The 13,620-nt window shown below is 39.2% G+C and overlaps 1 protein-coding gene across 3 annotated transcripts in view; it reads left to right on the top strand.

The window, feature by feature from the left end:
- vezt (vezatin, adherens junctions transmembrane protein) overlaps positions 1 to 13,620 on the top strand; it is a 77,060-nt gene that overhangs the window by 5,781 nt on the left and 57,659 nt on the right. For 2 of the 3 annotated variants that reach the window (XM_068058780.1, XM_068058783.1), the window contains exon 2: positions 7,036 to 7,167. In XM_068058780.1, the coding sequence (XP_067914881.1) occupies positions 7,036 to 7,167 (132 nt within the window). Of the gene's footprint in view, positions 1 to 7,035; positions 7,168 to 12,746; positions 12,804 to 13,620 lie in introns of those variants that run through there. The other variant, XM_068058781.1, reaches the window with a different exon arrangement.

Below are 13,620 nucleotides of genomic sequence, written 5' to 3'. Positions count from 1 at the left end.
GCATTCCTGGGTGTCTGCTAAGATGGAGAATCCACAAACACAGTAGTTTGTTAAAACAGCTAGTCACATGACTAACCTGCTGGCCCAGGTTTTGTTTGAACTGTTCACAGCACAGTTTGGGAGATTGCAACTGAACTTGGAGGAAGAGAGCCTCTCTCCCGGCTAGCTCTCTCTAACGATTCTCTGGATCCACTGAAGTCACTTAAACCTCAAAAGAGAAAGACACGTATATCGAAACAAGTTTTAACATGTACCTGGGCCCCAACGAAACAGCAAGTCTTACTGGCAATCAAAGACGACATCAAACTCAAAAGACTGTAAATAAATCCCAGCTATTGCCTCAAACTTTTCCCCTTTTATTCTTCTTTTCTGTCTCTATCTGCATGTGTGATTATCACGTTTGCATGCTAGCGTGGTTGCGTCGTGTATTCGTAGTCGTTAACTGAATTAGAGTTTAAGGTTAATAAACTTCAACCTTTCTTGTTTAAATCTAAGAAAGCTTGTCTGGTTGATTTCTTTGCCTTACAATTGGAGAGCAGTGAACAAGGATTCACCTGAGAGGGAGTTAAAAACACAGTGTTTTTAAAATTACACCCTGTTACGGTTAAACCAGGTCGTAACAGGCATGTAGATGTTGTTGGGAGGGGGGTAACAACATTTCTGTGGCAGCATCATGTTAATGGACCGAACAACCTCCTCCTCTGTACTTATTAATGTGGTGACCTTTTCACCATTGCAGGTAGCAGTTTAGAGGCACAGTACTTTTCATTAAATATTGTCTCCTTTTATGCCACATATTGTCATAATTATCCTATAATCAATAACTACTATCAGCCTTGAACAGATTCACTCTGTAACAACTACTTACACTAGATAGCGAGATGACTGAACTAATATACAAATTTCTGTATCGAGGCACAAGTCCCATGAAAATGTGCAGTAAATAAATACCTGAACCATTACTGTGTTCATTAATACAATAGATATTTGGGTTCTTACCATAAACCTTCAAAGTTCACAAGTGTGTCTGATCAACATACCAACCTTGAATCAGAAGATTTTTAATAATGGGGAAGCTGGTGAGGCAATCTGTCAGTTCTCTTGTTCTTTGCTGTAAGTTGGTGAAGATTCCAGTTGTTTGCTCACCTTGCAAGGCTCAATCTACAGAGTGCCTCTTACAGCTCTTTGACATCCAACATCCCTGCAATTGGTGAGCTTCTGATCCTGCTGTATATCTTCAAAGCTTGCATTTGAATTTGTTAGGAAATTGTGCACACTTTACTCACATGATTTACAAAATGAAAGTAAAGCTACAACAGACATCCACTAGTTTACAGTTTGGGACTAATCATTTGAAGGTTTTGTTTTGCACACTAGAAAAGCATTCTCCAGTAGTTTTTCAACACTGGCCCCATCAAAAGCAGTAAACTACAACACCTGGCACTATTGGTTTATTTGTCCAGTAAACATGGAACTTTGTACGTTAAACTATGTCTCTGCTTGTTTCAATTTTGTCGTAGCAGCTGTTTTGACTGGCAAAACCATTTAAATGGTAATGTAGTCATGAAGTGTCTTTCACTTGAAGCACTGATATCTTGACAAAGGTGCCCAAACACAACCTAATATTCCACGTAATTTGTGCAAATAATAACAGCATGCATTTACATAACACCTTATAATGTGGTAAAATGTCCCAAGGAACTTCATGAGCATTATAAAATAAAGAAATTGACAGCCAGCCAGCCACATAAGGAGATATTAGGACAGGTGACCAAAAGCTTGGTCAGATGTAGTGGTTAAAGAACATCTTAAGGGAAGAGAGCGAGGCGGAGAGGTTTAGAGAGAATTCCAGAGTTTAGGTTCCAGGCAACTGAAGGCATGGCTGCGGGTGGTGGAGAGAAAGGGACTAGAATTGGAGGAACCCCATTTTTAAAAAAAATTCATTCATGGGATGTGGGCATTGCTGGCTAGGCCAGCATTTATTGCCCATCCCTTAATGCCCTTGAGAAGATGGTGGTGAGCTGCCGCCTTGTACTGCTGCAGTCTTTGTGACCTGGATGGTCTGGGAGAGTTGTACAGCTGGAGGAGGTTAGCAACAGGGAGGAGTAAGACCAAATAAAAAATGAGGAAGTTGTAACATTCTGCCATAATAAATCTGGAGATATCTGTTGATTTGCATAACCTGGTCCTTTTCAATTTCACTTCTAAATGAATTCAATTACTTTATCACTTCCACCTTCATGCCATTCTCCCCAGTAAAAATTTTTACTCTCTCCATTTCTGGTCATTTCACGCCCCTCCCCCAAAATATGGTCCCCATCCTTGCTTCCTCAATTCTATGGGATGCAGGTTTCAGTGTATCTGACAGTACAAAAAAAACGACACTCAATCCCCTCTGTTGCTGTGGTGTATTATCCCACTCCTCAATGCCTCCACATCCTTTGACACAGTTGATCACGTTACCCTCTTTCAATGCCTTTATTCTGGTTGGAACCAGAACTTTTCCAGCAAATAGCACATCTTCCTGCCCCGGCATTGTTATATCTGGAGCCATCTATGCTTGGCCCCTTCTTCCTCATCTATATGCTGCCTCTTGGTGACATAATCTGAAGACATGGGATGGGGACAGCTACGACATGTGCTGGTGACACCCAGCTCTATCTCTGTGTTACCAGACAATTAATCCGGCATCCAATTTCCTCCAGTTAATCATTGCTTCTTGTGCATCCTTCCCCACACCCCTCCACCACCCTTTGCCCCACCATCAGCGGCCGTGCCTTCAGCCATCTAGCCTCTCTGCTTTGAAGTTACCCCATTAAACCTCTCCATTTCTCCACCGCTTGTTAATTGTATATCAGTTGTTTACATGTATGCAGGTGGAGGGTGTTAATTGGATTCTTACTTGAGCACTTATAAGCAGACACTTACTGAGACTGGTGGAGGGTTTGAGTGAGGAGCTACATGTTTGTAATCCTTTTCTGATGAAGGGTCACTGACCTGAAACGTTAACTCTGCTTCTCTCTCCACAGATGCTGCCAGACCTGCTAAATTTTTCCAGCATTTCTTGTTTTTATTTGTAATCCTTTTACTCAGTACAATAAATGTGAAACTGAGTAAAGTTTGGCTCCAGCATCATCCTTCCACAACAAGCTTTCTAGAATTTAACACCACTGTCTCTTCCTTTAAGAGTCTCCTTTCAACTGAACTCTTTGGCCATGCTGTTGATGACCCCTCTAATACCTCTTCCTTTAGTTTCTATTTTTTTCTGATTAGGCTTCTGTGAAATCCCTTGAATTTTTTTTTTGTTTTAAAGGCAGTTAACAAATTCTGAAGTTGTTGTAAATGGACTCAGATTATGTGAATAGTGAACCAAAGCATGAATTCTCCACTTTAAAGTGCTGTTTTAATTTTGCAAGTTGAAACATCTGCATTTCACTTGTGTTTTCATTCATGCCAGCTCATACCATAACAATTTTATGAATCGTGAAGTTGTAAAATTTGTTGACACAGCTGAACCTTTTATTTTCTACCTTGGTATGTAATGGTAGTCACGGATAAAAGCTGAGAGTGAGTAGGTGCTCAGTTACCAGTACATTTATACAATTCAGACCATATCAGCTTCTCTTTAAAAATAATGATCTATATGAATGACCTGTGTTAGGCCTCTGTACTTCCCTAAATTATTTCTTTTTCACCCACTGCCCACCCCAACATATTCAGCCCGATCAAATCTTGCTCATTTGGACTGACAGTTTCATATAAAAGATAGTCAGCGCCAGAGGACTGAACACTTTTGCACCTAACATAAGTATGAAGCAGACATATATACCCAAGTAGTCCAGTGGTCATGGTGCTGCACCTGCAATGAAGAGGTTGTTAGTTCCACCATGCCAAATAGGGAAAAGTAAGTAACTAAATCTGGTCATTTGTGGACTGGCACCAGATAAAATTACCATGAGAAGCTGCATTTTTAATGAACGGTCACTGACCTGAAACCTTAACTCGTGTTATTCTCACCCCAAATGCATTTTCTGTTTTTATTTCAGATTTCCAACAACAGCACAATTTCCCTTTTGACAAAAAGCTGTTGGATTGTTGTAAAAACCCAACTGGTTCACTGATCCCTTTCAAGGACAGAAACTTGCGCCCACCCAGTCTGGCCTACAGGTAACATTGTCTAACTGTGCCAGTCATGGCTCAGTTGGTAGCACTGTTGCCACTGAGTCAGAAGGTTGTGGGTTCAAGTCCCACTCCAGAAACTTGAGTACTGAAATCTAGTTTGATACTATAGTGCAGCATTGAGGGAGTGCTGTGCTGTTGGACGTTAAACTGAGGCCCTCTTTGCTCTCTCAAGTGGATGTAAAAAATCCTAAGGCACTATTTTGAAGAAGAGCAGGGGAGTTCTCCCTAGTGTCCTGGACAATATTTATCTTTCAACCAACATCTGACAAACAGTGTATCTTATCATTATCACGTTGCTGTTTGTGGGAGCCTGTTTTATGCAAATTCGCTGCTGTATTTCCTACATTACAACCGTGATAACACTTCAAAAGTACTTAAATTGCTGTGAAGCACTTTGGTACATTCTGAGGTTGCAATTCTTTTATTTAGGGCAACTAGGGATGGGAAATAAATGTCAGCCTTGCCAGTGATGCCCATATCCCAAGAATTATTTGTAAAAAAGACATCTGTACTTCCGACACAAGCTTTCTGTTTAGTCTGCCTATGATTGATAGTTCAGAGACAAATTACAGGTGGCGAGGAACTGTTGGGACTGGCCAAATTCATTTTTATTTCCAAGAGGAGGGACTTTAATCCCATCAGTCTGGGTTGTATTCAGATCAGGTACCCAGAGGGGAGAGAACAATATCCTCTCAAGAAAGTTGACTGTCTTCAAAGTAATGGCGGCTAAATATCTGCAGGGATATAGTTTCACACAGTATCCTGAGTTGGATTTTCAGGTTATGCATGAAAATTAGGACAGCCATGAAAGGAGGTAGCATGAATGTTCTCATCCTGGTACCCCACTACAGCTCAGAATCTGGGTCAGGTACGTTAACCTAAAGGTTCTTCCACACTTGTGAAACTCCACATGGCAGACTCTATGTTCACCTAGACAGTCAGGCGAGATGTCTGACATTTCCCTGTTTATTATTGCACATCTCCTGTAATTTAATTACAGAACAGCACTGAAAGAGGTTTAAAATAAATTTAATGCAAATCTCACATTTAATGCCCCAATGTTTCTGGACAAAATTACTGAAGACCTAGGAGACAGTGGTAATTCACTGAACTAGTAGTCCAGAGGCCCAGGCTAATGTCCTGGCGACATGGGTTCAAATCCCACCATCGCAGCTGGTGGAATTTAAATTTAATTAATTAAAAAAATCTGTAATTGAAAACTAGTCTCAGTTTCATGTCATCATTACTATCATCGATTGTCATTAAAACCCATCTGGTTCATTAGTGGCCTTTAGGGAAGGAAATCTGCCGTCCTTAACTGGTCTGGCCGACATGTGACACCAGACCCAAAGCAATGTAGTTGAAATGGCCCAGCAAGCCACTCAGATATCGAGGGCAATTAGAGATGGGCAACAAATGCTGGCCTAGTCAGCGATGCCCACATCCTATGAAAGAATAAAAAAAACTTGCAATTTCAGTTGTCGCCAGAAACTGCACACCACAGATTGCCAGTTCCATCCTCCTTCCTGGCTGCTCACTTGAGGTAAAAATTGATGGCACACAATCCTGAGCTGAGCTTTGAACCCCATGTCCAGTTCATCATTAAGGTTGCACGCTTCAACCTCAGTGACATGGCCTATCCATGTCAACTACTTGTCTGTTGTCTGTCAGATCTGGCTTGACTTCTCCTATTCGTTTCTGAGCTGTACCATACACAAACTCCAGTTAGTCCAGAACTCTTGTTGTTTTTATCCTATCTGTCAGCTTGATTGCTCCTGTGTTTGCCAATCTTCACTGGGTCACTGTTCCTTAGCGCATTATCTTCAGTGTCTTAGTCCTTATCTTCGAAATCCCATCACAGCCTTGCTTCTCCCTATATCCAATCCCATATTTCAGCATGCGCCTTCCTTCTGCTTTCTGATTCTAGTCTATTTTTCACCCCTATCTCTCTCACTCCCATCGATGGCACAGCCCACAGCTGCCACCCTCTTACACTATGAAATTTTCTCCCTACACCCCCGTGCCTCACTATGTCTCTTTCCTCTTACACCACCATCAGAAGCCTCCTCAAAACCGACCCTTTTTTACAGTTCTTTCAGCTATCTTCCCATATTCCCTGACCTATTCTGTTAGGGTCCAATAAACCTGCCTTCTGTTAAGGCTTCATTATGACAAGTGTTTTAAAATTGCAGGTTGTTGTTAAATATTGATGAATAAACTGTTTTGTTTAAAAACAGCAAAAAAAATCCTATACTTCAAAATAAAATCTCCAATTCCCTTCCCTCCTCGTATTTTCTCACCTTACTACTTGAAGGCAGCAATTTCTGAAGGTTCAGTGGGTGTGGTTATTTTCCAGGATATAACTCAAACGTTTAGTTTTTATTGGAAGTTTGTACACTGAGCATCTTTGCAAAGCATCACATCTAGGTTCAACTTTGTCTTCACCCAACATTCATTTGCATGCATGAATCATTGGATGGGGATCAGGAGCAGCAGCCCTGCCACTGTTTTTCCACTTTTTAACCTGAAATACTGGAGTCAGTTTAGGTTCCTTTACTGCTATCCCACTGAGCTTCATTAACTCTGCCTTTACCAGTTGAACCCAGACCCTTCCAGTTCTATGCAGTTGTGTGCCACATCACATGATCCATTGAGTCCACTGAAGGTGGTGTGTTTTGAATGGTTATGCAATACAGTTTGTTGGTCTTAAAGAAGAATTAGAAGTTTTCTTTATTTAACTATGCAATAACAATACAGGTCTCTTGTAAGCTTGAAAGCTAACTGGTGTGTACTGTGCTTTTGTATTACTCACCTAAAATGCTGCTTTTTTTAAATCTCCCTTTTATGTATCAGAATTCACCTTTATACCGGTACTTGCAGGATGTGGGACACACTGACTTTGAAATCTGTCCAACCTCATCCCGGGCAGAAGAATGCTCATCAAAGGAGGAACCAAATGAACTGGATATCCCTGCCAGACCAACAGTGAGTGCTTAGAACCTTGAAAATAAGGAAAGGGCATGCTCTTCTCAGAACTAACGTCATGGGATCTAGCTCTGTCCTGGCATTAAAGATGTAGCATCCTTTCAGTTAAGATCTGCCAAAACTAATAGTGTATTTTTTGTCTTTTAAATAGAAGCTAAGCCCTCAGAAAAATTTCAGTCAGAATTTTGCATTGCACAACACAACTTTTTGAAATTTTTCTTGAGTTACATTTAGTATTTCAGTGAGTCAAAATAACCTGTTAAAACAACAACAACTTTCATTTATATGGCACCTTTAATGTAGGAAACTTCCCAAGCCACCTCACAGGACATTATCAGACAAAATTTGATACTGAGCCACGTAAGGCGATATTAGGACAGATGGCTAAAAGCTTGGACAAAGTTGTAGCTTTTAATGAGCACCTTTAAGGAGGAGAAAGTGGCAGAGAGATGAAGAGATTTAGGGAGGGAATTCCAGAGCAGATTTCTTGAAGCATTGTAGGGTTCTAGGAGGTTACAGAAATAGGGAGAGACAAGGCCTTTGAAAGATTTGAACACTAAGAACAGAATATTAAAATTGAGGAGTTATCGGACATGAAGCCAATGTAGACCAGCAAGCACAGGATGGGTGAGTGGATAGAAGGATTTTTCCATTGATTTATTTCATGGCATGGATGTTGAATTTCTTTGCAGCCTTCAATTGTATGTTGATGGTAGCTTGACTCGTCATAAAGCAGCATTTCTTGATCAATATTATGAAGTGGAATAAAAAACGCATGTAACCTCTGGAATCATTTATATGGACTAATGGATTAAGAAATAGTTTACCTACCTGAAAAATGTTTCTGTGACTTATTACCAGAGTCTCAAGAGGGTCAATAACTTTATACTTGACATATTTAATTGGATGTTTAGCATAAGTTCTATCTGTAACTCAATATACTTTTCTGGTTTTATACATGTACTGATTAGTTTTCATTCTGACAATAATGTACTCCATACATGCAAAGCAGTCAGCTTAAAAGACTGATGTTGATAAATTGAATATTTCACACTGTAAAGTGGCAGAGAGCTATTGTGAGCTTGAGATTAGGGTACAGTATTGCAAGAAAATAAAGTGATCTTTACTTTGCATATGCACAAGTTTTATCTCATCTGGGTGAGCTTGAAGTTAACGGTAGTTGCTAAATATGGAATGTTTCATTTCCTAAAACTGATATCCTTCACCTTCAGAACAATAAAAGAATCACCAAACAAATATCTTATGGGGGAAGAAAGTTGCAATCATTAAAATCCGACATACAGAAATTAATCTGAATATATTCTTTTTATGTGGAGTACAAATTATTTAAAAATGATCTAAGGAGAAATCCCCATCTTTGTGATTCTGTAAAAAGTCTGCTAATTATTTTTATACAACCATCAGCCTTGAACATAGTGTTACTGAGCAACTCTCATTGGGTATGTAAACAACATTATATAGTACAGCAGTGACAATGGCGGGAGCAAGGTTAGGCACTGCAACAGGAAATTTCAGCAACTCCTGGATGCCGATCATCCCAAGAGTGCAAAGAAACGTAAAACTTTTAATGGTACCATTGTTTTCAGGGGAGGGGAGAAAGTTGGGGTAAGAGGGCGGAAGTAAGTAAATTGTAAGAAATAATAGTCGGTTCTTATCCAAGTATCTTATTTAATTTGTGAGCAGTCCTCAAAGGGTTAGGAATCAAGAGGTCTAATTAATTTGATTTCAGGCCATGTTATCAAACTTATTTGCATCTTATGCAGTTATGTGAAGTATAAAGATGTACTGTGTAGTTGTATTTCTTTGCTATTGGCAAAGTACCATTCACTTCCAAAAGTCAATCTTCCTGTGCAGAATACTGAAATGTATCATATAAGGGTACTTATGTACCAGAGTGTTGTAACAAATTTGAATAATCTGCTCCAGATAAATTTACATAGCTTGCTTAACAATTCTGCCAACTTTGGTATAATTTGAAGTTTAAATATGAGTCAGCCAGTCCAGTGACTTTCCCCTCCAAGTCCAGATGGTTGATTCTCTAACTCTTAAGCTCAGTTTACACTTGTATATTGATATGAAAGTTGTATAAGGATCAAATCAACTTACTTTTTGCAAGGAGTCTGGATACTATGGAACATCTTGTATTGCTTGGAAAGCTGCATTGTTTCAAGTTCAAGCATGATATGAAAATCTCATTTCGCAAATGCGTACTTCATTGTAACTGTTAGCCATTCCAGTGTCCTAAGAAGTAGCTTCATATTAGCCAAATATGTAAAGATTCTTTCCATATCAAAGAAAATGTTCTGCAAAATCTGTGCGTGCAGAAGTAAATTACACCATTGCAGAACTGATGCAGCTCTTGGCTGGGAGAATACCACAATTTCTGTGAACTTGGAGGGTATTCTATCTTGGGACTATGCAATTTTAACTATAGAACTGTGTTCAGTTTTGGGCACACAGCTCAGGAAAGATATACTGGCCTTGGATGGAATGCAGCACAGATTCAGCAGAATGATTCCAGGGTTTGGAGGGTTAAATTATGAAGACAGGTTACGTAAACTTGGCTTGCATTTCTTTGAGTATAGAAGATTGAGAGAATATTCAAACAAGGTGTTTAAAATCTAAAGGGATTTCATAAGGTAGTTAGAGAAATGAGAATAGGAGACATAATCTTAAAATTAGAGCTAAGCCATTCAGGAGTGAAATTGGGAATCAATTTTTCGCACCATCATAATCATATACAGCACAGAAGGAGGCCATTCGGCCCCTCGAGTCCATGCTGGCTCTCCAGTGTGTCATGAACGTGCTTCCATTGTTAATATTATTTGAGGACTTGTGTTCAAAGGACTGTGGAAATACCCGAGGAGATCCTGGACTTGATTTTTTTTTTAAAAAAAGGATCACTGGAAGGACACTTGGGACTTGGTTTAAAAACAAACACTTACTGGAAGTCACAAGTCTTAAGCTAAGCAAACAGCAGGAGCCTTGCTGACTATTGGAGTTGTTTACAGAGAAGTGACATGTCTAGATTTATGGTGGTCAGGAATTGGTTTTGTTTTTGAACTGGGAATGGTAGTTGGGGTGTAAGCCTGCTAAGAGAGAGAGGCAACCAGCTCATCCTGTTCCACCTCTTTGAGAAACCCTTAGAACCCAGTATGAGAACTGGAGAAATTGATGCAGCATTTCTCCTGAGGAGCTTCTGCAGGACTTCCTCTCGACATCTCCTGAACGAACTGTTTCTGAAAAAATCCCAGTGACCACGGCATGTGTCTAGTGACATCTGTCTACGTGTACCTGGACGCCAAACCAAAGAACCATCTGGCAAATTCCATATCTTATCCTTTTTCTTGAAGAATTAACAAGTATTTGGGCAAAGTATTTTTGTTTTTGTAAAGTTGATCTCTACAGAGAAAGCTTCTTTATTTGTTCTTTAACCGGTATATATGTGTGCGTGTGTTTTGGGTTATTTAGAAGGAACCCTATTTATACTTTCATATTTCAACCTGTGTTAATAAGCTTTACATCTTTATTGAATGAATCTTGTTTTATAATTTAATAATTTTGTTATTTTATTAAAGAAACCTGGTTGGCAGATTTTTATTCTGAAACTAAAATAAAGTATGTAATTGGCCATATCGGTAACTGGGTAAAACATTTAAATATAAGTTGTGACCCACTGAGAAGTGGAACTAGAGAAAGACAGTGCACTCCTCCATCGTTGGTCATAACAAGAGCTATCCAGTTAGCCCCACTTTCCAACTCGATCCCCGTCATGTAGTAGAAATATGCAACTCCCTGCCCTTAAAGACTGGATACTGGGGCAGTTAGAGCTTTTGAGACTGATCACCTTTACCTAAAAAAAAAATTATCAAGGGATATGGAGCAAAGGCGTGTAAAATGGAGCTAAGGTGCCGATCAACAACGATTGAATTGAATGTTGGAACAAGCTTAAGAGATTGAATGGCATCGTCCTGTTCCTGATGTTCCTGTGTTTCTAACTAAATGCTAATTGTTTTTTTCTATCAGGAAAAAACTGCAGAGATACTGATTAACTATTGAAATCTAATACAGTCTATCCTTAAGTTGGTTTGAATTAATTGATAATTTTGAATTTTGTTTGCACTTTTTTACGGTTGCCATATTAATTAAACAGCTTAATTTAAATTACCAGGTAACTTGAAGTTTGGGAGAGTGCGGGGGAGGTGGGGGAAAACTCCAAAATAGCAAGAGTAGACGGTAAATAAAATGTACAGTGTTATACAAGAAAAAAAGGGTGTCTCTGCAATGTAGTTTTCCTTGGGGTTTTTTCTGAGTACTTTCCAAGGCTGCTAAACAGCTGACTTTTACCCGAGTATTGGGTAGGCTTGACCTCTGGTGGGAATTTTCCTTTCTTTTAACATTCAACCTTTTTTTAATCAAAATGTTTAATAGTTTTGACAAGGAAACAAAAAAACTCACCAACATCACCAGTTTAGATCAAATGCCTTTTGTTGTTGCACAGTATTTCTCACCACTAAACCCCTCAGTTAGGTTGCTTATGTTACTGGGTCAGTATTCGTACAAGTCAAGTTTAAAAATCGCTCATGATTGCGAATCTTTATTAATTTACATTTGAAAGAATCTGGAATTTGCTGCAGCAAACAGCTTAAAGCAAATACTTAAAAAAAAAACGCTGACATTTTTTAAGTGGATTATTCACCAGAGATGGGTGCCTCCCAGACATTGGTAAAAAGCAGTTTTACCTTACTGTATGTATATAATTTTTATATAAACTTACACACAAATGCGACTCTGCAAATTACTATTATCACCTATTGTTTATTTTTAGTGTCATTTTAAATGCTTCTCCAGGGTAAAAAAAAATATGGAATTTTGGTGCTAACATTGAGAGGGACTGAAAACAAGAACAAAGCGAACATGATGACTGTTTGCAAAGACCTCTAGGCAACATCTGTAATACTGAGAGAGATTTTGGACTTTGCAGTACAGGAGAGATTTGGTGGATTTTGAGGAAGTTCAACAGCTTTCCGAGGATGATGTCAGGGATAAGGCATCTGAGTTATGAGGAAAGGCAGGAGGAATAGGGATTGTGATCTCTCCTACTAAGAAGATTAAGGGGAACATGATATAGATGGTGAAAATGATAAAGGGAATAGACAAGGGAAATATAGAGAGATGATTTGTATTGATAGGTAAATCAAAGACACAAGGCCATGATCTGATGATAAATGTCAGCTATGGGAAGAGTGAAATTCGAAGAAATGTTTTCATGTGAAGAATTATTGGAATGTGGAATGTTTCTCTATGTAATGATAAATTACTGAGAGAAGAACAATGTGTATCTGGATGTGGGGAGGGAACAGGAAAATGCGACTGTATAAAATCAATCACCTTAGCCTCAATATCTGTGTTATTACCACACAAAAGTTCACAAAGCCAAGTAACCATTTTTATACCCATATCCTGAAGTGCAGTAATAGTTCATTAGATATACCATTGCATCCAGCTGCCTGTTTGCATTTCAGGTTTTCATGGTTATTTTTATCTCCTCTATTTAGAGTTCCTGATTGTCAAAGCTGCTGTGTCTGAGGCGTGAGTGGAGTTCCTGCTTGACGGTTTGTTTTGCACTGTGCTTTATGAGCTAGTTTGCTCATCATTTAGGATGAGTTGATGTGTGACATAGTTGGGAGAGATTATGGCAATGCACTTTGATTGTGTCCCCAAGAATTCAGCTTACGAGCGGTAGCCAGTACTTTTCTGCTTTTGTGGCATACGTTTGTCATTTCAGTCAGCTTCCTCCCATGTCACTCATTTCGAATCTTGAACAATCTGTGAGATCCGAGTCAATCAGTTCTGTATATCACTTTTATTCTTGGTTTGTTTGTTCTGAAAGCCCAGATTTGTTTAGTGTCTGATATCCCTTGGGGCTGTGCTTTTAGAGAGTCTTCCACACCAGGGCAACAAATTTTCCATAGCGCTCATGTGTTGGAGTAAATATATGGATAGATTTATCCAATTCAGAGGCAAGATCTTCCCAGTCAGCCTTTCTGAAGTTTAGTCTCAGCACATGCTTTGTTTTCCTGGGTTGAATCACAGCTTCTATTGTCATTTGCACTGGTCTCTGGTTACTGCCATGACCTCCCTTCCAAAGTTGTCTGCATTATCAGTTGTGACAAAAGTTAGGTCAGGATTGTACCACTTGTTTCATTGTGCATTTGTCCTTGGGATTATAGAATAGAGAAGGTTATTTGTTGTCTCCCACTTCTCTCTCATTATCGTCATTATTGGAATGCCCCCAGATAATTGACAGTGGACATTGTCTCGGACCAGGAATAGTTTTCTGGCAGGGAAACGTCAGGTGGTCATGCAAACTGTTCACCTCGAGGTTTGTAAATAGAAACAATAGCTATTTAGTACAATTTTATCATGTTT

This window comes from Heterodontus francisci, chromosome 27, assembly GCF_036365525.1.
Source record: "Heterodontus francisci isolate sHetFra1 chromosome 27, sHetFra1.hap1, whole genome shotgun sequence".
NCBI classification, from domain to species: Eukaryota; Metazoa; Chordata; class Chondrichthyes; order Heterodontiformes; family Heterodontidae; genus Heterodontus; species Heterodontus francisci.
This window is presented reverse-complemented; position numbering and strand designations above follow the sequence as displayed.